This window comes from Amblyomma mixtum, chromosome 9, assembly GCF_055824585.1.
Source record: "Amblyomma mixtum isolate Tamu chromosome 9, ASM5582458v1, whole genome shotgun sequence".
In the NCBI taxonomy this organism is placed as follows: domain Eukaryota; kingdom Metazoa; phylum Arthropoda; class Arachnida; order Ixodida; family Ixodidae; genus Amblyomma; species Amblyomma mixtum.
The window spans coordinates 96793083-96817978 of NC_143020.1; the positions used below are offsets into that span (position 1 = coordinate 96793083).

General features: G+C 50.3%; 1 protein-coding gene across 1 annotated transcript in view; it reads right to left on the minus strand.

Annotated features, from left to right (window-relative positions):
• The window catches only part of LOC149330232 (prestin-like), a 33424-nt gene extending 18766 nt beyond the window's left edge, over positions 1 to 14658 (minus strand). The window contains exons 1-7 of the mRNA XM_089560847.1: positions 14373 to 14658; positions 8625 to 8735; positions 7913 to 8025; positions 6738 to 6902; positions 5162 to 5317; positions 2320 to 2399; positions 263 to 416 (exon numbers count right to left, since the gene is read on the minus strand). Coding sequence (XP_089416973.1) covers positions 263 to 416; positions 2320 to 2399; positions 5162 to 5317; positions 6738 to 6902; positions 7913 to 8025; positions 8625 to 8735; positions 14373 to 14658 — 1065 coding nt within the window. The remainder of the gene's footprint in view (positions 1 to 262; positions 417 to 2319; positions 2400 to 5161; positions 5318 to 6737; positions 6903 to 7912; positions 8026 to 8624; positions 8736 to 14372) is intronic.
• Positions 14659 to 24896: the final 10238 nt, after the last annotated feature.

Genomic DNA, 24896 nt, shown 5'->3' on the forward strand with positions numbered 1-24896 from the left:
ACGAGCCCTTCATTCCCCTTCCCTTGTCTGTGGATATGTTTGTCCAGGTGTCTCACTCCTATTATGTGTCTTTGTGTGGGTCTTCCAGTGCCTGCATCTACGCCTGCGTGTTGGTAGTTTCCCTACTGGCGTGCACGTCCGCTATCACTCTACACACGAATACGCCTATTGGGAGTAAAAAGGGAGTACCTAAGCTTAAAGGACTGCGCAAGAGTACAGCTTACACCATTTTTACTCCTTTCTGGTTAGAGAGTATAGGTACCTGGTTGGGGTCAATGGCGTACTTGTGCTTCCTGGCGAAGATGCGTCCCAGCGAGATGGTGATGGCATAGCTGACCACGGACACGGCCAGCGCGGGAGCCGCCAAGTGCGAGATCAGCTGCGCCGAGAACACTGGCGCGTGTGGTCGGGGCATCCTGGGCACGCGCGAAATTAGTGCCCTTTTTGCAAGGACTGGTTGGTTGGTTTATGAGGTTTAACGTCCCAGAGCGACTCAAGCTATGAGGGACACCGTAGTGGAGGGCTCCGGAAATTTCGACATCCGCGTTTCTTTAACGTGCACTGACATCGCATAGCACACGGGCCTCTAGAATTTCGCCTCCAAAGAAATTCAACCACCGCGGCCGGGGATCGAACCCGCGTCCCGGACGCGGTGGTTGAACTCTCCGACTTTTCTTAGGGTATATTGACTGTCTACTTATGCTTACTTTACATGACTTCCCTGAGGGACTATAAGTGTTCTTGATATTCTACTGTCTATAATTATTACAATAAGGGGCTTCATTGACTCGTAATTACTCGCTTTAATACTGTACCGATTGCTGCAGTGCTGGCTATACCGAACTATGCTGCCTGTTTGTAGGATTCTACTTACTGTCTAATATGCTGACTATTGCAGAGTATATTGACCGTCTACGAATGCTGACTGCATTATACTATGCTGACTGAATTACTTAATCGTAGTTAATGTCTGTAAGAATTCTCTTCTTGCACGGTATACGTGTGCTAAATGACGCACTGAAAACTCGTTTTAGACTTTGCAGTAAACTTTATGACTTGAATATTTGTGTTCCGCAGGCACAACACGAGCAATCAGTGCATTTCATGACACTAAGTTCGTTTAATTTCTAAATTATCTGTTATTTTTGCTGTATTTGTCATCATAGACCAACCAGTTCTGAAATGTTTACGCTTTTCAAGTAAGTGAGGGCACCAGTTAAAAGGCGGTTACAAAATGTAAGTTGTTAATTTTGGGTTTTAACATCTTGAAGCGATACATGGCCCATTAGGGACGCTGTGGTGGAGAGCTACGGATAAATTTCAACCACCTGGAGTTTTGTTGCGAAAGCAACACTACGCGAGTCGCCGAGCCATTTCGCGGAGCTGAGGAAATGCCATACTGCGCATGCGCGAGGAGCAGTGACGTCACACGGCGCACAGCTGGCGCGTCGCCGCCAACGCTGCGCGGCTGACTCGGAGGTGTCGCCGCCGCGCTCGCCAGTTGCGCATGCGAGGTAGCGGCGCATAGCGTGCCGGGGCCGCCGCCGCTGCCGCGCGCTCTCCATCGCCTCTCTCTCTCTCTCCTCGTTGCTTTCGCAATCCTCCGGGTTTAGCCAGAGCTAAGCCACTGCCAATTTTTGACGTCCGCTAACATCGCAGAGAGGCATTGGCTTGTTTCCTAAAAGCATGAAAGAGCAGAGAATTCTTAATTAAATTATTTCCGATTTTCATTTCCGTGTTCGTACTATACAAAACCGACTATTGTGAGCATTTGAAACCTAAACATAAACCACTCGTACATTACAAAGGTATCGTTTGGCGGCTTCTAAATGGTGGACAGCGCACAATAAATACAAGACTTTGTATTATATATTACAGGCAGAATAATTACCCAGATAGTGTCAAGATCAGAGTTATCGGTGGTCCTTTGCAACTCAGGAGAGCGCTGTTTAAGACAAGAGTGCGTAAAATGGATTTTCAGCGCGCTTCGTTCCTCAGTGTAAACAGGGAGAGATTGAAGATTGTTGCTCTTGCATTTTTTTTACTGTTGAGAATAGCTGATGTGCAGAGGCCTTAACAAACAGTTAAATAGCCCCACGTACGCCCATGCGCTGTAAAGTGTCAGTGCGCGTCAAAGAACGCCAGGTAGTCAATATTAATTTGAAGTCCTGAACGATGTCCCCCAAGAGCATCTTCCGGACGTTAAATCTCTCATACCATACCACAAGAGCATAATTTACGCAGTAAAATGCAATTCAGAAGCCATAAATTCATATCCTTGCGGATGTCCTTAAAGGGCGACCATGAAAGTTTACTTACTCAGGAGCAATGTGATCAATGACGCTCATGTTGTAGCCTTCCAAGTTCAGATGATGCGACAGCAGTGTGCCAAAAATAACCTGCAATGTTTATGAACCGTTCTTTTTTCCGCATTCACAGGTGACTGGCCCCTCATCAAAAATCGATAGCAACACAGCTCATAGAGAATAAAGACGTTCAACAAAACACACCAGCGCTCCGTAACCGGCTTCATTTAACCATCTTATCTTCCCGTCATTATTCAGAGCATGGAAAGGTGCACTGGGCTTGCGTGTATTAATTTTATTTTAGCAACAATCTTGGCAATTAAAAAAACAGCTTAGATAAGTTATAAAATTCCATCTTTTTATAACACGACATTTTATATCTATCTTTAGGTGGAGCAGTGCAAGGAATAGTTTTCACGAGAATGAAGTCAGCGCGGCGGTACGTTTGAACTGTCCAGAAAAAAAAATGGTTTTGAGGGAAGGAAAGGCTTGGTAATTAACCAATTCTCAGTGGACACCTCAACTGCACGGTGAGAGAAAATTGAAAATTAGTCTTTTACGTTTGAACTGTCCAAAAAAAATGGTTTTGAGGGAAGGAAAGGCTTGGTAATTAACCCATTCTCGTTGGACACCTCAACTGCACGGTGAGAGAAAATTTAAAATTGGTCTTTGAAGTTAGGAAATGGCGCAGTAAATAAATACAATTTGTTTTTGAGGAAAGGAAATGGTGCAGTATCTGTCTCACATACCTCGGCGGACACCTGAACCGCGCCGTAAGGGAAGGGAGGAAGGTGGGAGTACAAGAAGAAAGAGAGAAAGAGGTGCCGTAGTGGAGGCCTCCAGTATAATTTCGACCACCTGGGGATCTTTAACGTGCACTGACATCGCACAGAACACGGGCGCCTCTGTCTCGCATCTCGGCGAACACCGGAATCAAACCGTAAGAGGAGGAGTAAAAGATGGAGTGAGAGAAGAAAGGAAGAAAGAGGTGCCGTAGTGGAGGGCTCCGAAATAATTTGGATCACCTGGGGATTTATAACGTTCGCTGACCGCACAGCACCCAGGCGCATTTAAATTTTCGCCTCCATCGAAACGGCGCTGCGGCCGGATTCGAACCCAGGAACTCCAGCACAGTAGGTGAGTGCCCTAATCACTGAGCCACTGCGGCTGGTACACCGTGAAGGAATAGTAGTTTTTGAGGATAGGAAATGGCGCAGTAACAAGGACACCTCAACCGCGCCGTAAGGGAAGAGAGCAGCGTGGGAGTGAAAGAAGAGAGAGAAAAAGGTGGCGTAGTGGAGGGCTCTGGAGATTCGCAGTGGAACAATGCGAAAGCAAAACGTCCGCATACTCGTCGACGTCCGGGGCTATTCTGACGTCCATGTACTATATCAACGTCCATGGCTATTTGGACGTCCAAGTTTAAATTTCGCATGCAATAAACTGATTAGAATTCATGAACCAAATTTTTCCCACAGCAGGATCTCATCACGCACTATCTAACACAATCAAACCTTTTGCACATTTATCTTTATTGGACGAAAAAATCTTGCGAACAAGTTTTGATGACGCGACCTAGCCATCTAATGCTTTCGCATTAACATTTCGACCACCTGGTGACCGTTAACGTACACTTACATCGCGTAGCACATCGGCGTCTTTTGAGCTTCGTCTCTATAGAAACACGACCACTGCCGGGTCGGTACTTAAATTTTTTTCAGGAATTGAAAGACGCAGTAACTGTCTCAAGTCTCGGTGGACGCCTCAAACACGCCCTAGAAGATGGGCGGAAGGAAGGAGTGGAAGAAGGAAGAGAGAGGCGCCGTAGTGGAGAGCTCCGGTATCATTTCGACTCCCTACGGATCTTTAACGTGCACTGACATCGCACAGCACACGGATGACGTTTGCGTTTTGCCTCCATCGAAACCCCTAGAAGCCAGTTCTTGAACTACTTGTTGAGGAAAAGGCTGTGGGGCGTGCAAAATGGCGGGAAGGGGTTATGGCGCAAGGTTATGGCGCTCGCCTGCTGACCCGAAAGACGCGGATTCGATCCCGGCCGCGGTGGTCGAATTTCGATGGAGGCAAAATTCTAGAGGCCCGTGTACTGTGCGATGCCAGTGCAGGTTAAAGAACCCCAGGTAGCCGAAATTTCCGGATGTCTTCACTACGGCGCCGTCATAACCTGAGGCGCTTTAGGAAGTTAAACCATAGAGTAACATAAAAGTAAAGAGCGGACACTCGGGCCCTTTCGCGGCCGAGTTCGGCGCTTCCCCGTTTCCACCAGATGGCACTGAACGTGCAAATAAAATAAAAGAAAAAGAGTATGGTCTTGGCATGTCTTGGCTTCCTTCTGCGGAGTGACTGATGCGCTCATTGTCACCCTGACAGAATGCACGTAGTAGGTTCACTGCCGCTTGCCAAGCGCACGCGATGCGTGGCATAACGCCTTTGCGGCTTGTGGATGACGTGTCCGCCGCGGCGTCCAGGCAAGCGATCAAAGCCAAACGCTTTTGACGAGCGTTGCACGTCGAGCCTGGATAATCGTTGCGTGCTCCGTAATCGTCACGCTGGTGGCCGGCTGCTCAGCTGGACAATGTTACACCGCCTCCTCCGCGAGAGTGGAGAACGCACAAGACGCAATGAAAGTAGAGCCTCCAAGATTCCTGTTGTCGCCTATCATCTCTGAGGCCAGTGCGTTTCCCCGGGTCCGCTAGGTGCGCTGTGCACATAAGTCGGCCGCTGGGGCCTACGGGAGTGTCCGCTCTTTACTTCTATATTACTCTATGGTTAAACCCCAGTAAACCAAAAAGTGCCCAAAAGTGAGTTAAGAATATATCATCGCATTCAATACTTACGACGACCATTTCGATGGGCAAGGGGATTCCGATCTTCTTGAGTAGCAGTGGGTCAACGAATATCTTGATTAAAAGCATGATGACGAAACTAGTTACGGACAGCGCGAGGGTGGGCAGGTGAGTCTCGGCTATCCGGTGAAAGAACTCGATGAAACCCTGGAAATGAAGAAACGTTAGTAGTCGGCAGTCAACAGGCTCGGAAAGTAGTTTGTAGTCTCCACATTTCATTACTTGCAGTAAAGTGATGCACCCTACGAGACAAACCATCATTTCGCTTTCTTCAACATGCTTTTTTCTTGCTTTGCTTAGTGCGTTTTTTTCATATAGAAAGGCATATTCATTGAAACTAATCAGGCGAACTGTAGCGCTGAACCTTTCTAAAAGCTTATTGCTAATGAAGCAATGAAAACGACCTTAAAAAACTAAGCAAAACTAAAAAAAAGGCTTACAAGATTAACGCAACTTTTACATTACACTATTTACGCTACGACAAATATATACAGTATTTTCAGTATTCGTACTATTGAAACCCCTTGAAACAGTCAAACCAAAAGGATTCAAATACACGGCGCGTACAGTATGTGCACAGCCCATCAATTCAATGTCTACTCAGTAAATATTAGTTGTTTCAGCCACATGTGAAGTTAGCACCAGTATGATAGCAAATACGTTATCTGCGTTCAGCCAACGATTGCTTCATAACTAGGAGTGAAAACCAAATTTTCTTTAGTTTTAAAAAGTTTTGCTCAGATCGAATTATGTCCATGAGGCATTTTGAGCTTCACTTTGATCGTAACCAAAAGGCCGACAAATGATGACTACGACGTCCCTCAGAGTCTAAGTTGCTTTCGGACGTTGAATCCCTGTAAAACAACCATTTTCAGCTTCAACACAGAAGTAACAAGAGGAGACATCCTTGTGTTCAAGCTCCTTGTCCTCTTTCATATTACAGCATTGTTGTGCATATGCCCGTTGTCACGTGGTCCGATGCATTGAAAGAGTGGAACGGCAGTGTAGCCATTCTCACTGGACAAGTCGCTAATTTTCGTGCGCAGTGGATGTTCAAGCAAATGTTGAGTGACGATGTCCATCTTATGCCTATTTAATTGCTTAGTAGAAAGGAAATCAAGTAGCGTACGCACCACTGTACGGTTCCACCGCACTTTCGTTTCATATGGCACATTTTATTGATAGTCATGTCCCAGAACAAGAGAACTGAAAGAAGTAACGTCAAGAGACATAGAGTGCAAAAAAGCATGGCTTAGTCAACGAATTGCAGTAAATGATAGGGAAAAGGGACGGAGAGCTTATTATGCAGAGAGCCGATAACCGATAATGCCTGACGGTACGGTAACAATATGGATTACAAGAGAATCCATTCTAGCTGTTGTCCTACTAGAGGTGGAAAAGAGTCGTGTGGGAACATCAGAAGATTTTGGTGAGCTGGCGCAGGAAAATGTTAATTGGAGGTACATGGTAAAGGCCCTTGTCTCACTTGGCAGCTAATGATGATGATAGTGGCAGCGGTTTTCAATGTTTTTGAATACTGCTTAAAGCGCCACTTTGTGACGAGCACCTTGATGAGGAGGAAGGGCCCCGAGTAGACGGTGACGTCGATGCCGAACAGGCCTGGCAGCTGGCTGGAGCCGATGTGCACCGACACGCCGGCCGTGAAGCCGCTCACCAGCTGCTCAGAGAGGAATACGCTCAGGCTGCCCAGCCGCAGAAGGCCGAAGAGTAGCTGCACATTGACAAGGGTAGTGTCAACTGTGTGACGCCACAACCTCACGATTCTGTGCAAGGTATGACAGTGCCTCAGAAAAAGACATGCATCGAAACCGACAGTCGAGAACACTCCGGACGGGATTTGATAACCTGAACCAGAGCTGTCGTTACGTATGCGGGTGATGTGCGAAAGGAACGAGGATTCTTGCTGCTTCACTGTAGACAGAGAGCAGGAAGGATGAAATTCTCCTCGCCACAAATTTGAAACAGGGGTGGAAGGAAAGCATGAGTCCGCTCACCGATGGTTCGACAAAAGGACCTGTCTGCTTTTTAAAATAGGACGAAACCTCTTATCTGCGGACGAAGGCCAGATAAAAGGTTTTTGTTGTAGGCAAAATTTCTCAGTGGCCTGAGGTTTTCATCCCTTCGGTTGCTACAGTTGTAGTGCCCTGCTGCTGGTTCCACATGCCATTTTTGAAAATCCCCTTTTAATCGTTTATTCCCGAATAATGGAGTAATTGTTTCTGGCCACCTGAGGTCTCCCGGCAAGAGCAGTTTAAAATAACTTTTTGCTATGGGGAAAAAAAACACGGCTTGTCAAGCTTGTTCAAGAAAGGGTAATGGGTGAGCTTGCTATCTATTCCATTGTTCGTTGCCGTTTCTCTGTATACGGTTAGCTATACCAAACGTCTTATAGGAGGGTGGCTGAAGCCGTCAACAACGCCATAGCCCGGGGAATACCAGTAGCTAACAAATTTCCAAACTTTTTATAGGCTTCTTGTAAGCCCTATTGCCTTCCTATAAATATGGCCTTTTGTCTGGTCACAGTCCGCATACAAAAGCCTACTAAAAGTGTATGGCTTATAAATCTATAGTTGTCTATAAACTTTGTTGATAAAAGTCTATAGACTGTCTAAATAAATTTTTGTAAGTTAGCTTCCGCAGGCTTAAAGCGGCAGCGCATCGGGATACGCTAAAGCTCTCTATCAATTAAGGGTTGCACAGCCATGAATGCATATACCACACCTGGTAGAGGCCCACTAGAAATGACAGCGTCGTGGCCACCTCAGCTGCCGTGTACTCGTCCTTGTTTTCTTCGACAAGGTTGCCGGTCATGATGGAGACTACAGCAAAGGCTCCTGGAATTCGAATAACAAGGAACGCAATGAAGAGTAGAACCTGCCAACCGCCGAAATTACTTTGCGTGCTTTCGGCTCCAAAAGCTGCTGTTTGTTTCTTTTTCCGACAAAGTTGTAACTAAACGAACCCATTTGTATTTAACGCCATAGTGGTCGAACTCTTGTCGTCACTCATTACGTCACAGAATTGAACGCCAGGTCACCTGGAAAACAAAGAAGGCTCCGGATTTCTTTGTTCTCATTGTTTTCTTCGCTCTGCAAGTTGTTTTTATGCAGCAGCCAATCAAAACCGCTTCTAGCCAAAAGTATCCCTGTTTTAAAGCTCTTAACGCTGTTGTTATCTAACAATTTTCGAGGCAGAGGATCTGAAGCTGCTGCTCTGAAAAGAGTCATCACTCGCAGTGGAGTAAATCGCACAATGAGAACTTTCCGGTAATTGACTTCTACACTGTTATCACAGTGGAAATTACCCATTTGTCCGCGAAATCTTTCATAACCGCCTTCTTTCGAGATAATCTATCACTCTAGACACCTTAGCTTCTAGTCTGCGATCACTTTAAGCATTCAGATAAGAGACGAATGTATGGCTGAACTCTCACCTATGGATGCGTGCCTTGATGTGCCGAACACAGCGTACATGAGCATGGGAAAAAGTGATGTGTAGAGGCCATAGATAGGTGATACACCTGCCAGCAGGGAGTAGCCAAAACCTGGAAAGTAACGAATAACTTGAGGGTAGCCCGAAGCAAGCAGCCCGCACGAGATGGTGGTGGTGAAAATATTTTAATGAAACTGTTTAGGAGGTTGTAGCGGCGGGTGGAGCTCTCAGTCCGGAACCCCATTGGCGTAGGTTGCTGTCCGCACTCTTTCGATGAGTTCTTTTTAACTCGTTTCGTCCGAGCTGGTCAGAACTGCCTCCCACCCCTCCTGCATTGGCTGGTTATTGACAGTGACAGTGACCGCCTGATTTCGTTGGCAGGCCCATACCATATGGTACAGGTCCGCCTTCTCCACGCAGAATTTACAGTGTGCGTCAAATGACTCCGGGTCAATTGCGTGTAGTCTTCGTGGGTTGTTGTAAGTGACCGTGAGCCCTCGCCTGGCTTGCTGGTGCTAAAGTTTTAGATTTAAGGACTGTATGAGCCACCATTCGTAAACGACGTCTTTTCAGCCAAGTTGCGCATTCAAACGTGACGCGCAGTGTTGACAAAGAGAGCGCAAAGGTCTTTGTTATGGCTGCGCGACCACAATATAATGACGTCATAGAGGAGCCTAAGTAAGGGAGGAAATGTAGTCAGCGCTTGCACTAACCAGTACCGCTGTCAAGGTTTAGCACAGCGTATGAGTACGAGCTTAGACGTAGCTCATATTAGACGTATACCGGTCTATTTGGTTATCTGTAATATGTGACATGTTGCTACATGTTACATGTCATTGGCAGGTTGCTGCGCTAAAGGTAAATTTACCTGCAATGTAACATGTTGGCGGGTCAAAAATAAATAAATAGGTCATTTTGCCCGCTCCCCAAGGTATTACCGGGTTACCCAATGTAAAAAAATGGAAAGGGGAATTGATCAGAGATCCTACATTACAGAAAAATGATCAGAAAACCTGAAATAAGGTCAAGGAAATGACCGGTCAACCAGGCGGTCTACCAAAGAAAACTTGGAACTTGACAGTTCATACGGTTCTTCCCGTGGCAGTCACTTTCCGGTCCCTGCCTCCTCTCTCCTAGAAAAGAAGAAGGGGGTTTTTCGCTCTTCATATTTGTTAGCGATGTTCATATTTTTAGGAAGGAAGCCAGTCTGCTGCGTGAAAGTAATTCCCGGAACCTCAACAGAAAATTGGAAATTTGGTTTTTGAGGGACGGAAATGGCGCAGTATCTGTCTCACATATCTCGGTGGACACCTGAACCGCACTTTAAGGGAAGGGATAAAGGAGGGACTGACAGAAGAAAGGAAGGAAGAGGTGCCGTAGTGGAGGGCTCCGGAACAATTTCAACCGCCTGGGGATCTGACATCGCACGGACATCGCACAGCATATGGGCGCCTTTTGCGAGGCGAACCTCAGCAGGTATTCTCATATTCGGTAGCACGTGTGTCGAATGCCAAGAGTGAAATATAAGCTCATTTGCTATTGATTCCGTGCTAACGGCGAGCACACTGCTGCTCGTATTATGTTTGGATTTACACGTAGCCTTATGTGCGGAACGAATACTAGGAAGTTCAAATGTTGTGCTGCTCCAAAGGTTATGCAGGCACGAAACAATGAGCCGAATGAGCTGCTAGAGAGGCACGGAAGTGGTCTTGCGTTCTCGATCCAGCGCTCACAAAGATTGACGAATGTCGTGAATAGAAGCATTCCGGGGGAAAAATGCGCCTCCGTTCCGGGAAGGAAACCCCATCCACGCCACGTGCCAGCGGTGTGGTTTTGTTGACTGTGCGTACGCAACTACGGTTATTTCCTGTCGCGTTCATTGTGTACACTCACTCGTCCCTTGTGCTGTGGCACGGCCCGGCTACTTCCCCCGCTAGCTTAGAGTTTGTGGTTTGTGTGTGTGTGCAACAAATCGAGGGGTGACTGATGGGAGTGGGGAAAAAGTTGCGTAGCGAACCATGATAAAGAAGGAATGGTTTTCCTGACGTTCACATTCATGGGATGTCACGTGTGGCGGCCAGTCGCTCGTGAGGGCGTGCTTTTCTTTACCGACTGGTCAAGCGGCGCTTTGACGCTTTTTGCGCATTGGACACGCACTAATGGTTAATCTAGTTACCGACCACGTCACGTACTGCTCCCCTTTTTACGCAGTTATTTAAAGACAGGACTGATTGATTGATTGATTGATTGATTTATTGATTGATTGATTGATTGATTGATTGATTGATGGACTTTGACTGCTAACTTTGACTGACTGGCTGATCGATCAGTCTATGGACTGGTCGAGCCATTTACTGACCTATCGACCAACTGACTCTGTACTGTCCCCTCGTTAGCAGCGAAGCATGGCTGTGGTAAATGCAGAAAAATGCGCGCGCTGGGTTCTGGCTCCATGCAATAAAATACGGGAGCTGTTCGCCACTCTGAGCCACGTCGAGGGTGCACATTTTCTAGCTGACACCATATTTGCAGCGTATGCGCGGCTGCAGTCGGTATTGTTCCGAAACCGCTGTGAACGGGAGGCGGACGTCGGCCAGTACATATTTCGATGTTCTTCACAAAACACGTGCGGTGCGCTCCAGACAAGTACGCGCGTGGTCTGTGTGGGCTTACGTAAGCGGTTTCTATGAATAAGCAAATGAAACCCGCTAAATTTACTGTTTGCGTTATCTTGAAGTTCCACTATAGAAGTCTAAAGTTGTGTCCTTTTCAAAAGCTCGCAGCACTTTGCAGCTTAACCGTGTAGGAGAGCTCTAGTCGTGTCTATAGCGTTCCCCTACTGGAAATCCTGTGCCCCTGTGAGTGTGCCCCTTTGTGTGTTTGTATCATTTCATCCTTATCGTCCCTACCTAGCAGCCTACCGTGTAGAATACCCGGCTACCAGCTGCAGTTTTCATTCTTAAGCGACTCCTTCTCATCCTGGCGTTTCAAGTACAACACGAATTGGCCAGAGGAAAAGTTATCATACTCCGATATATCAGACCGGCGGAGATGTTATGAGAACCCGCCGTGGTGGCTGGGTAGCTAGAGCGTTCGGTATATGAGCCCGAAGACGAAGGTGTTCAAATCCCGGCTGCGAAGGTCGCGTTTCGATGGAGGCGAAATACAAAACACGCCTGTGTGCTGTGCAATGTTAGCGGCCGTTAAAGAATCCCAGATGGCCAAATTAACCCACAGCCCTCCACTATGGCGCCATTTTCTTTGTAAACGAATGACAAGCTATGCGAGTTGGTAGGTGGTTGCTAGGGCAGGGAGTTAGTAGCGGCACTTCTCTCTCTGTCTAGTTTCTTTCACACCCTCTTCAATCGCTTCCCACTCAGCGCGGTTTATGTACCCATTGAGAGAGTGACATTTACTGTTCTTTTCCTTTTCTACAACCATTTTTTTATGCAAGCGATGAACGCAGCCCGGCATAGTGTGGAATCTAACCGAGTGCTAGGGAGAATTTTCAAAAATACAATATAAAGTCGAACCTCGTTATAACGGAAAAGTTTACAAGAAAGTAATGGATATAACGAAGGAATGACAATTCCTTTTGAAAGCTCGGTCAACACAGGCTATAACGAAGTTGCGGCTATAACGAAGCAATCGCAGGGCCTCTTATACTTCGTTATAAGGAGTTTCAACTCTATATCTGGTTTCCCGTCGCAAATAGCCGCCATGACATTAGCGTTAAGTGCGCCAAGACGCGACTGAAGTTTACCCAAATTAAGTACAGTATAACCCACTGCCCTGCTTGCATCCGTCCACTCGGCTTTCGTCCCCGCGGCGTCGGCCGTCAGACGCAACGTAAACAGTCGTTCATGCGACACGAGCGGTGGGAGGTATTGGGAAGCCAGTCAATCGAATCCGTACGGATTGGGCAGTTTCGACAGGAGCGTCCAAGGTCGGCCACCGCAACGAAGTTGCGACGCCGCTAATGCGCGGGCCGAGGGTGAAATCGACGGAGACAAAGGAACGGCTTGGTCATGCGTACGCGCGGAAAGCTCCGAACACGTGGGGTCGAAAGCTTGTGCAACACAGCGGCACAACCCCTCCGTTTCCGCATATCCTGACGCGCAGTAGAGAGATGCCTTTTGGTGCGTACAACGACTCCGAAAAGGCTTCAAGAAGAGTTTACTTCCAAGCGACTAAAAAAGGAAAATGTAATGTAGGAATATTATGTACAGTCTTTGTGAAAAGTATACAGCCCAGGGAATCTGCTTCTGAGCCCTATACAGCGCGGCTCCTCTTGCATACTCAAAGATCTCACCTCCCAAAGATCAACCCTCCCAAGCTGAGGACTGTCAAAAGTGCCTAAGAGCCCCGCTACACGGCTTACAAGCAAACCCCTTGGGCTGTATATTTTCGACAAAGACTGTACTTCACTACTGCCTGCCATTGACTCTAATATCTCTCGCTGCTCGCAGAAATGATAATTTAACACCAGAACTCCAGATTATCTACGTTTCACAATTCGTGCAGAGTTTCTAAAACGCATTCTACTGCACGACGAAGCACTTTTTCCCCCATCGCAGGTAAGGTAAGATGGGCTTAAACGATAATATGGACAACGTCAGTTCATTTTGAGGCTCTGATCTAAAATTCGTGCTGTAAAGTGTCTTGTCAGCAGGCTGTGTGGCTTGAGTTTCACGCATCTTGTACTGTAATAACAACAGCTGCCGCTGTATGCTACAATAGTAGCGGTGTCACAAAGGGCAGCTGGAATGAATGCGAACGCGGACAACTCCATTGACCTATCACCTAGAAATCACGCACATTAGACGTCTAATAATGGCGCAACCAATGCTGCAAGATACTATCTGCACACTTCCTCGCTGAGATGGCACCAAAATAGCCCGAAATGCAGCCAGCCACGATATCTAGACCGCTTACAGGCCCTCATAACCGGGTGATGTGTCGTGAGAGAATTCACCTCACAAACAATAAAATGTTCGAAAACCTTGAAAGGCTTTGAGAAGTCACCTAACTATAACAAAAAATTCGAAGTAGCTGACTGCAATGGATGCCACCGATAAACATCAGCGATAAGAAACTCAAGGGAGTCAGCGGCCGCATCTTCTGAAGGTCTAAGTGGCATTCGAAAGCGGAAATGACTTTTACTCCAGAGGATATCTGAATGCGATTAGGCTAACCACCATTCAGGAAAGATTATTCATCAATGAAGGGAGCTTAACAAATACCACATGTGGAACTGGTATTAACTAAAGTGCGAAATCGTCGCTTAAGAAGAGTTGCACGCAGCCTCAACATGAAATCCGTGGCCTCCCGCCGACCGAAAGATAATATCTGCGTAGATAAGACATTTGTGTTCTTAAGTACATGCACTGGCATCAAGTTTTACGAGCAGGACAAAGCCCGTCGGTGATGCTCTCAACTCAGGCCACTGCTCTGAAGCAAGTCCAGACGTCTCAAGCCAGGCACATAGCCAGGATCTTTTTTTTTTCGAGAGGGACCAAACCTAATTTCTTCTAGCGGGCGAGGGGAGGGGGGGGGGAGGTTCTGAGCATTGCTAAGACAGCAAGGCAAGGAGGGTAGGGGGTGGGGGGCGCTGAACTGATTTTCAGGGGGAGGCGGGCCACCTCGGGCCCATTCCTTGGATACATGCCTACCGCAAGACATCCTGCATACCACGCGCACGCTCATTAACTCACGGAACATAGCGATGCGGTACATGAGTCAAACTCACTCTGAGGCACGTGGAACACGGCCAACGTGATGCCAGTGAGCAGGTCTGGAAGAAGGTCGTGCCTCGGGTCGTACTGACGCAACCAGGACACTATGGGGAAGCATCCCAGGAACCTGGGCTTGGCTCCTCGCCGCTTCCATTTGCGCCCCAAGGCGTGGCGGATTCTCGCCACCAACGGTCCTTTGGTCGTGGGTCTCTGCTGGGCGAACTCGGTGTCGAAATAATCCTGAGTGAACCCATGCCTCGCCCGGACCGCAGGGTAGCCCGCCGGGCTACGAGCGGTCATGGCGAGGGGACGACCCTGACAAAGATGAGGGCTCCTCCGAGATGTCCTCCTTCTTGGGTGGCGCTAGGGTTCTCGGTGCAACGACGCGTGTGCGGACGTGTGGTGCGTCATCGTCGTTTCGGTCGGTGCCGCGCTTGAGAGAGAGGCGTGGCGGCGGCAGACCATTTAATAGTCTTCTGAGGACGTTCCGTTCGGAGAGGGGGGGGGGGGGGGGGGGGCATTTGTTGCGACATTCACTGTCGCCCTCTCTTTCCTTTGTTTCTCGGCTATGTCTTTTACCCGGTGATGCGCTGTCGTCGACTTTTGGGCAGAGGCCATTGTAGAGCAAACCTTGCTCTAGGTTACTGAAGTAGTGTTTGGGAGTAAAAGTTAGACATTTTGTGTTAGGCTTGTTAGTTCATAGTCGAAAAGAGTATGGCGCATCAGGAGCGGGAACAAAGCAGGCATACAGAAGGCACAAACGCACAAGGCATGCAGCGGCAGATACTGAAAGATTGGCTCCAGTCGTGTGCTTCCGTATGCCTCTCGTGTCCCTGTTCTGGTTGCGTGATATTAAGGCGGAGGCCTTTAATGTCTCATCGTTGTAAGCAGGAGTCGTCGACAGAAATGTCACGCTTTTCAATTGGTCGAAATGGACATGACGTCACAGTGCGCGAATTTCAAACGGGGAAAATTGTACTTTGGCTAGTAACCATGCGTCAAAGAAAGAATAAAGCGCCTGAGATCAAAATCTACGCCGAAGGGGCAGCCATCCCAGAAGTCCAAACACTAAGAATCTTGGGAATGCTGATACAGTCAAACCAAAAAAAAAAACGACACACTAATTAAGAAACTGAGAAACACTGTCAACCAAATCTCCTTCCTCATCGGACGCATCGCGAATAGGCGAGGAGGAGTTAAAGAAGCCGAGACCAGAAAACTAATACAAGCCTTCGTTCTTAGCAGAGTCAACTACTCTACACCATACGTCACCCTCACAGTGAGAGAAAGAGACGACCTGGATTTTCTAATTAGACAGTCCAGTCCTACAAAATTGCGCTCAACCTCCCTCGCCATACTCCAAATGAAAAACTACTACATTTAGGAATTCATAACACCTTAGCGGAAATGATAGAAGCACACCTCACCGCACAATATTGCCACGCGCCTAACGCGCCGCGCGGCCTCCGCGCTGAGTCGAAGACGACGACGAAGCGGCGGTGGGCTCTCGAGGCGCGCTTGTTCTCTTCGGTGTCCTGGAACCTGGCGCTGTAATTAAAAGAAGGCTCCCAGTCTTGGCTTCTTCCCGACGCCTATCTCCACGGCCTCTCTGGTCGTGACACTGGTGGAGGTGCGGCCGATGCTCCCTACTCCTGAGGACGACTCGACACGCGCGCCTCTTGTGACCACCCCTGTCCATCGTGCCAGCCGGAGGATCCGAGGCTTGTCCCCGGAGGCCCTCCCTTTTGTCGGTGAGCCCTCGACTACCCCTACACTCATGGCGACGCCAATACCCGCCCTGCCTCCGACTGTCCCTGCAGCCAGCCCCACCTATCTCACTCTTCAGACCCCACGAACGCCTAAGCCCTTTCACGGTGACCTGTTTGAAGATGCCGGAGATTGGTTGGCGCACTACGAACGGGTTGCGACCTTCAACTGCTGGGACGCCCCTACAAAGCTGCGTAACGTGTACTTTAGCCTTGAGGACTCTGCACGCACGTGGTTCGAAAATCGTGAGGCTACTTTCTCGACGTGGCAGGACTTTCGACGTCAGCTCCTGAGTACGTACGCCAACAGCGACCGCCGGGAGAGCGCGGAGCGTACCCTGTCCTCTAGAATTCAGCTCCCCAATGAGGGTGTTGTCACATACGTCGAGGATGTGACGCGTCTTTGTCATCGCGCCGATCCGGCAATGCCTGAAGAAAAAAAGCTGAGGCACCTCATGCGCGGCGTGAAAGACCAGCTCTTTTCCGGCCTCGTGCGGAACCCGCCCAACACCGTCGCGGAGTTTCTGGCCGAGGCCGTCCACATGGAGAAATTGCTGCAGCAGAGATCCCAACAGTACGCCCGGCAACTGCGTCCGTCGTCGACACTGTCAACGTTGGACCGATTCGACCATGATCCCAGGACGAATCCGGACTCCCTTCGCGAACTCATCCGTTCAGTGGTCCGCGAGGAGCTGCAGCACCTTCAAGGAACCTTTGCCCCTCGCGTCGATTCCGTCACCAGCGTCATCTGCGAGGAAGTCCGGCAGGCCCTCAGAGCACCAGACGCTGCAGTTGTGCCGGCGCCGCAACCGACTCCATACGATCCCGCGCCGTACCCGACTCCGGTCCAGCCAGTCACGTACGCGGACGTCGTGGGCCGCGCGGCCCCATCTCCTGGGTCTTTGCCTTACACCGCACCATTGGTCGCGGTGCACTCTGCTCAGCCTACTCCTTACTGGGCGGATCGGCGCCAGGCACCGCGGAAGACTGACCTCTGGCGCACCCCGGATCAACGACCGCTCTGCTATCACTGTGGTGAGGCCGGCCATCTCTACCGGCGGTGCCCCTATCGCGAAATGGGACTACGCGGATTTTCTATCGACAGCCCCCGTCCACGGCCTGGAGAGCGCCCTCAAGACAACGCCGAGTATGTCACCCGCCAGCGTAGTTCGCAGTCTCCTCCGCGCCGCGAGTCGCGATCGCCTTCTCCACGCCGGTCTTCCCCCTCTGGGCTCCGTTTCGCCTCAGGACAACGCGGTTCCTCGAGCCCTCGTCGGGAAAACTAGCTCCGGCGGCCTTTGGAGGCGAGGCCGCCGAACGCCGATCCGCCGCAAAGCTTCCACCGCCGCAGCAACCGAATAGCCCCGACGTCGGATGCCGCAACTAGAGCACTGCACGGGCCTCAATCTGAGGCCAAAGCCCGGCCCGGACCCGAGACCTGAAGCCCGAGCCCGGCCCAGGCCCGCGGCTTCAAGCCCGGGCCCGGCCCAGGCCCGCTAAATTATCGCCGTAGCGAGCCCGGCCCGTGAATCCCGGAGTGAAGCCCAGCCCAGGCCCGGCCCGGCCCGTCTAACAGTAACGCTTGAGATTTACTGCTCACTCTGAACAAGTAGGCGGCTACTAAACCGATAAGAAACTGGCCGACAAAGGTTCTGAAACCTCAGTTTGGCTTGCAGAAAGTTGGTTCTTTTTAACCCAGAAGGAAGTGATTAAGAGTAGTGCTCGCCAGGCCCGTCTTTTGGACAGTGATCTCGTGTAGGTGCGCAAAGATAAACTCGGAAGTTCTGAGAGCCCAATAAAAGGGGCTGCATACGCGCGTAATAGACTACTTTGCATTGCCCCATGATTTTAATCAGTTATATTTTGCCGCCCGGAAATATAAACATTAAAGCTGCCTAGCAAGCAGTGGGATGACATTTTTTTAGTGAACGCGGTCTCACACGTTGGACTCATAGCCGAACTGGTCGCCTTTCAACAGAAACGAAAAGCTAGAAGGCTTGAGTATTTCACGGTGTGTGTTTCGAACAATATAAGCGTCCTAAACTAATTTGTTCTTCCCGAATGCACTTCTGATAGTATATAGGTATGTTCTGGGATGACGAATGATCAATGGCCAATTAACACCGGCTAAATTTTACTGTTACTGGTGGAGCAGAAGGTAACGCGCGACCCACGTGATAACTTACAGGCCAAAACACTTGTCATGCCAACCACAGGCTGAAGAAACGAGGAGGGATAGATGCGGTTATTAGATGACATTTACAAATTCTCGCGATCTTTTGTGGCTCTTTCATCTACGAGACGTTCCGCTCAGCTGATCAAAAAGAAAACCAAACGCGCTTTAGCTTGTGAATTTTCTTACATAAGAAAAAGACAGCTATAAAATAAAAGCTACGTTTTTGGGGCTTAAGGGACCAAGGGGAGTCAGGCGGTGAGAGACACTGGAGCAGAAGGCTCCGGATCATTTCGACCACCTGGGTTTCTTCAACGAGCAATGATACTACAAAGTACATGGCTGTCATGCTTGCCGCCTAAATGGAAATGCGGCCGCTGTTGAGACGCGGGCTCTCAGTTGCCGTCGGGACGCGGGTCCGCTGTCGCCGACCAGCCGGAGCAATGAAGAGACGGGGGGTTAAGGAGCAGCGTGAAAAAAAAAAGTATATGTATTTACATATTTACAAGTAGCGAGAAGCACGATACATGGCACGATGTATCTCAACAGGAAAAAGACACAGACACAGGAGACGGGAGCCCTTAAATAGAGTCGCCACAGACTCCCGCCCCTTTTCATCCAGTCAGGAGCGTCCTGTTGGCTGATTGGCTGGCAAGGCTTGAACGCCAACCCGGGTAGCGCTCCCGTAGCTGTCCGGCCCGAACGCACAACGCGCTCCACGATGACGACGCGCAGGCTCGGAGACGCCGGCTTGGACGCCGTCCTTGGGGAGCGTCTCTGTAGCTCACCGGCTGAACGCGCAACACTGGGAGCGTTCCGGTGTTAGAAATTCACGTTCACAACAGCTCGCCCCCGCCCGGAAAATCGTGCACGAAGGGAAGAGGTCCGCAGCCACTTCACGAAGTGCCGAGGTCGGGGCTTAGTCTTTGTCCGCCGGCCGTCATCGGCTCGCCAACCGGTCTCTTCAGGTCTGGAAGGAAGGTGGTCTGGACCGGACACAGCAGCAGCCAGCAAATGCCCTTCCATCTCCCCAGAGATCTGCCAGGCTTCTATACTACCAATACTTTCGCTGACAGGCGACAGGTTCAATCGCGAGTGCACCGTCGCATCATAGACTACTTCGCGAGTAGAAAAAAAGAAGACTACAAAACAGCAAAAAAAAAAAGTAACAGCCCGTCCAAATCCCTTCTATTCCTTTCCCTTTTCAGAAGCATCGGCTTAAGCCATCTGCGTTGGCGTTTGCCTTTCCTTTTTTGAACTGAACCTCGAAGCCGAATTGCTGCAGAGCAAGGCTCCAGCGCAGGAGGCGACCCTTTTTCCCGACATGCGTTCTAGCCAGGTTAGAGGACAGTGGTCCGATTGTACGATGAACTTCGTACCAGACACGTAGCAGGCAAGTTTTTGTATCGCCCACACCAGGCACGCGCATTCCTTTTCAGAAGCGCTGTATGCTTCTTCCCTGGCAGTGAGGTTCCTGCTTACATAAAGAATTGGGTGTTCATTCCCTTATCATCTGTCTGGCAAAGCACAGCACCCATTCTTCTGTTGCTCTCGTCACACTGGATTATGAACTGTTTTGTATAATCTGTTTTGTATAACAGGGAATCCTTCATCAGGGCTTCCTTTAGAGTGAGAAAGGACTAAACCTCAAACTGACAATGTACAGAAGTATATATGCGAGATCCAATCCGTTTGAAAACCATGCTTAGACTCAAGGAAGGTACTCGCTTCTATTCTTCAGTCGCGCCCTGCTCGGTCGCTGACCGACAGTAGCTTTAGCAGGCGGTACACGACAAAAACCTAAGTTCTTAAGTGGGCGCTGACCCCTGCGAGCTCCAGACGCCACACGACAATGATTCGTTCCGCCCTCGGCCGCGCGTCTCCAACGCCTGAGCAGCACATAAAAAGTTGAATGCGAGAGGGAGAGGATGATCGAATATGAAAAAAATGCCTGGGTGCCTTCCTTTCTCAGTTCCTGAACACCCTTCCTTTCCTTTTTTTCCCAGGATTCTTTCACGCGGTAGCAGTGCGCTCTGCTTTGTGGCTCACTGCGCGTTTCACTCCTCGTGCAAAAACTTCTGCAGTGTCGCCACAATGGGGCAGGCGGCATTCGCTTTCTTTGAACCCATCTAGTCAGTTTGGCCTGCGTGCGGTGCCTATCGCATCTGGAGTGCCGTGGTGAAAGTCTTGCACGATTACAATGTTGACGTGCCTTCACCCTTATGACGTTTTTGGCCCGTCCTTTGTCCTTTCTCTGTGGACTACCACTTGGCTTGGCTCTCCTTGCACGCAGCCGCTTTTCGGAAACTGCCCTAGCAGTTCTTTCTTGCACACCTCCCTTTCTCGTGGTGCCCTCACCCTTCACATCCGCTTTTTGACTCAGCACCGAGCCACCTTTCCCATTTGGATTTGAACAATCGGCTCGCGCTTTCGATGAGTCACGGCACGTCGTAACTTCAAATTGTTCCGACTGCACTTTACTTTCCGCCGAGTCTAGCAATCTGCTCTCCTGAGGATTGCTATCCGACCCCATGAAACTAACCACCTGGCCCGCAACTCTATCTAAACCACTCCCTTTGGGTAACGTTGCGTTCTGGCCTGGCGTTTCAGCGACACCCTCAGGTGACTCACAGTCACTCTGATTACAGCAAAGCGCCTCCAATAATTGGCTACTGTTGCTCACCAGCCGCATCGAAGGAGTGTCTCCTTTGAATCCTTCACTGCGCTGGCCTGTGAGCTCACTACTCTCTTCCTGAGAGATAACTGACTCACTGTTAAAAGCAGCATCTGCTTCTGGGTTTAAACCTTCCCTGCCGTTACTTCCCTGAGCAACGGTTGTGTCCTCAGCTGACCAAGCGGGGTTCCTAGGCTGGTCGCTGACACACAGATGGGAGCGCTGCCCCCTTTTATCACTTCGGACTTTAGCGTCCGCCTCTCCTTTTGGACGGTCGTCCCCTTTTACTGCTCCGGCATTCTTAAAAACTGGCTTCGCGCCTGTTTCGTCTGCTCTATGCCTAGCGGGGTACCGTTGCTTGTACCTGTTGCTTGTACCACGACTTTCAAGCAACACGCGGCGTGACGCATACTCTTCCGCGAGTTCAGCAGCCTTCTCAACAGTGTTTACCTCGGCCCTGTCGAGAATCCACCAACGCATTCGATCCGGAATTGTGTCATAAAACTGCTCTAGACACATGCATTCCATGATCTTCCCTGCGTCCGCGTGAACGCCTGCGCTCTTTAACCATTCCACTAAGTTTGTTTTCAAGTTATAACCAAACTCGAGGTAAGATTCTTCTTTAGACTTAGTGGCGTTTCTGAAACGCTGTCGAAAAGCCTCGGCAGACAGGCGGTACTTCTTTAGGAGGCTTGCCTTCACGGTCTCATAGTCCTCCGATTCTTCCGCACTCAGTCTCCCGATCGCGTCCGCTACCTTACACGGCAACAGGCTCAATAGTTGCTGTGGCCACCCATCTTTCCCAAGATTGTTTTTTTGGCATGTCCTTTCAAAGTTCACCAAAAAAATACCAATGTCCTCACCTAGCTGGAAGGGTTGCATGAAATCTTTGATTTTGATTGTTTCCCTCCCTCCTGGGCTGGGGAATGGTGGCTGAGCGACGCCGGCTTCGGCTCTTTTCGACTCCGCGTCCAGTTTCCTTTGGTCAATTTCCTGCTGTCGGCGTGCTAACTCGAGCTCCTTCTCTCGAAGCTGAAGCTCTCGATCGCGTTGCTTCTGTTCTAGCTCGCGCTGTTCTTTCTCAGCCGCTTCCCTTTCCTTGATCAATTCCCATGTCTCGATAAGCTCTTCATCGTCCGCTCCGCAAGAAATTATTGCCTCTATGATTTGCGGTTTCCGCATGGCCTTCCCAAGCTCAACCCCTAATTCTTTGCTGATCAAAATTAGATCCGGCTTTTGCAAAGATTTCAGGTCCATGATGCGCTCAGACACTCGACCGATCCCCTATCTCTTCTTAGCAATGCGTACAACAATCAGTACTCACAACACTGCCAAAGAAAGCCTGCCAGCATTGACGCTAAATTCAAAAGCCTGGCAAAATACCTCAGGGAAGAAAGGTCGGACACTCACAGAGCCACGATCATGGGGTCCACCAACGTGGGAGCTCTTGCAACTGCGAACGCTGCTAGGCCATGCGAAGAGCTGACTTCGATCCCAGCGCTGCCATCCAGTTGTTGAGACGCGGGCTCTCAGTTGCCGTCGGGACACGGGTCCGCTGTCGCCGACCAGCCGGAGCAATGAAGAGACGGGGGGTTAAGGAGCAGCGTGAAAAAAAAAAGTATATGTATTTACATATTTACAAGTAGCGAGAAGCACGATACATGGCACGATGTATCTCAACAGGAAAAAGACACAGACACAGGAGACGGGAGCCCTTAAATAGAGTCGCCACAGACTCCCGCCCCTTTTCATCCAATCAGGAGCGTCCTGTTGGCTGATTGGCTGGCAAGGCTTGAACGCCAACCCGGGTAGCGTTCCCGTAGCTGTCCGGCCCGAACGCACAACGCGCTCCACGATGACGACGCGCAGGCTCGGAGACGCCGGCTTGGACGCCGTCCTTGGGGAGCGTCTCTGTAGCTCACCGGCTGAACGCGCAACACTGGGAGCGTTCCGGTGTTAGAAATTCACGTTCACAACACCGCCGAGGCTAGGAGCAAACCCTGGTTCCCCGGCTCAGTAATCAAGCGCATTGACCACTAAGCCACCGCGGCGTGGAAGTAAGGAAATAAATAAGTCAATGAATAAAGCTTAATTTTTTCTCCGCGAGTACTATAACCCATAGCTGATCCGTGTCGCTGCTCTAATGCCGCAGTTGTGTACTTCATTCTGCAATAGCGAATGAATAGCCGGACATCAGCCGTTTCTGTACGGACCCAAGCCCTACCTGGGTTCACAGCTTTAAGCCCGAGCCCGGCCCGGGCCCGCAACTTCAGGCCCGGGCCCGGCCCTGGCCCGGCAAAACAAATCATGTCCCGGCCCGGCCCGGCCCGGGCTTTCGGGCCGGCCCGAGCCCGTGCAGTGCACTAGCCGCAACGCTGCGCAGTTTTCCCCGACGCGCCTTTCGACTCGCCGCGATGCCCTAACCCCAATCGCCGACCCGCTTCCGCCGCCGCACCGACCCAATCGCCCCGACGCCGAACGCCGCATCGCCGAAGAGTTTCCCTCAACCCGCCGCTTGAATCGCCTCGACGACGCAACTCCAGTCGCCGACCAGTTTCCGCCGCCGCACCGACTGAGTCATCCACAACAGCCATCGACGGGCCGCGCTGAAGGAAGGGTCTCTTTGGATATCCCTGTTCTCGTCGACACAAAGGAGGTTAGCGCGTTGGTCGATACGGGCGTAGATTACTCTATCCTTAGCGGACGGCTTGCGACGGCCCTGAAAAAAGTGACGACACCCTGGGACGGCCCCGACATACGTACGGCCGGCGGACATCTTGTCGCACCACTCGGTATGTGTGCGGCCCGGGTTACGGTCCGAGGCTGCACATTCGTTGCCACTTTTCTCGTTTTGCGCGAATGTTCTCGCGATGTCATCCTTGGCATCGACTTTCTTCGCGAGCACGGTGCTATCATAGACCTCCCGAATCGCTTGGTGACATTTTCTACCGCAATGGCCACAGAAGAACCTGCGCACCAGGGTTCTTGGCCCGCCCTGCGAGTTGCCGACGATACCGTTACGGTGCCACCACGTGCCAGCATTCTCGCAAGAGTTACCTGTGACGAGCCACATAGGGGACTGCGGGTTGTCGAGCCTAATGTCTCCCTCGTACTCACTAAGGGAGTTGCGGTGGCACGGGGCCTTGGATCCCTTCATGACGGTTGTACAGAGGTCCTTGTCACCAACTTCTGCAATGAGCATCGACATCTGTTTCGTGGCACAGCCATCGCTTACGTCGACTATGTTCAGGAAGTGGCCGAATGCTTTGCTTGCGAGGAGGGCACACCTGGAGCTGACACCGAAGCGGTCACCAACGTCGACATCAATCCAGGCCTTCCACCCGCTGAAAAGAGGCAACTCCAGGACCTCTTGCGGGAGTTTGGTGCGTGTTTCACGTCGTCTTCTAAAGTGCGACAAACGTCGATAGTTAAACACCGCATTATCACGCATGAAGGAGCACGACCCATCCATCAGCAGCCCTATCGTGTGTCCCCTCGTGAGCGAGATGCTATCCAAACACAGGTCGAAGAGATGCTCACAGACGGCGTCATCCAACCGTCAAGCAGTCCGTGGTCGTCTCCTGTCGTGCTCGTGAAAAAGCAGGACGGGACACTACGATTCTGTGTCGACTACAGGAAGCTGAACAGTGTGACCAAGAAAGACGTGTATCCGCTCCCGCGTATCGACGACTCCCTCGACCGACTTCGTCAAGCCAAGTACTTCTCTTCGGTTGACCTCAGAAGTGGTTATTGGCAGATAGAAGTTGATGAGAGGGACCGTCAGAAAACCGCCTTCATCACACCGGACGGGCTGTATGAATTTCGCGTCCTCCCATTCGGGCTCTGCTGTGCTCCTGCCACGTTCCAAAGAATGATGGACACCGTTCTAACAGGTTTGAAGTGGCAGACCTGCCTTGTTTATCTT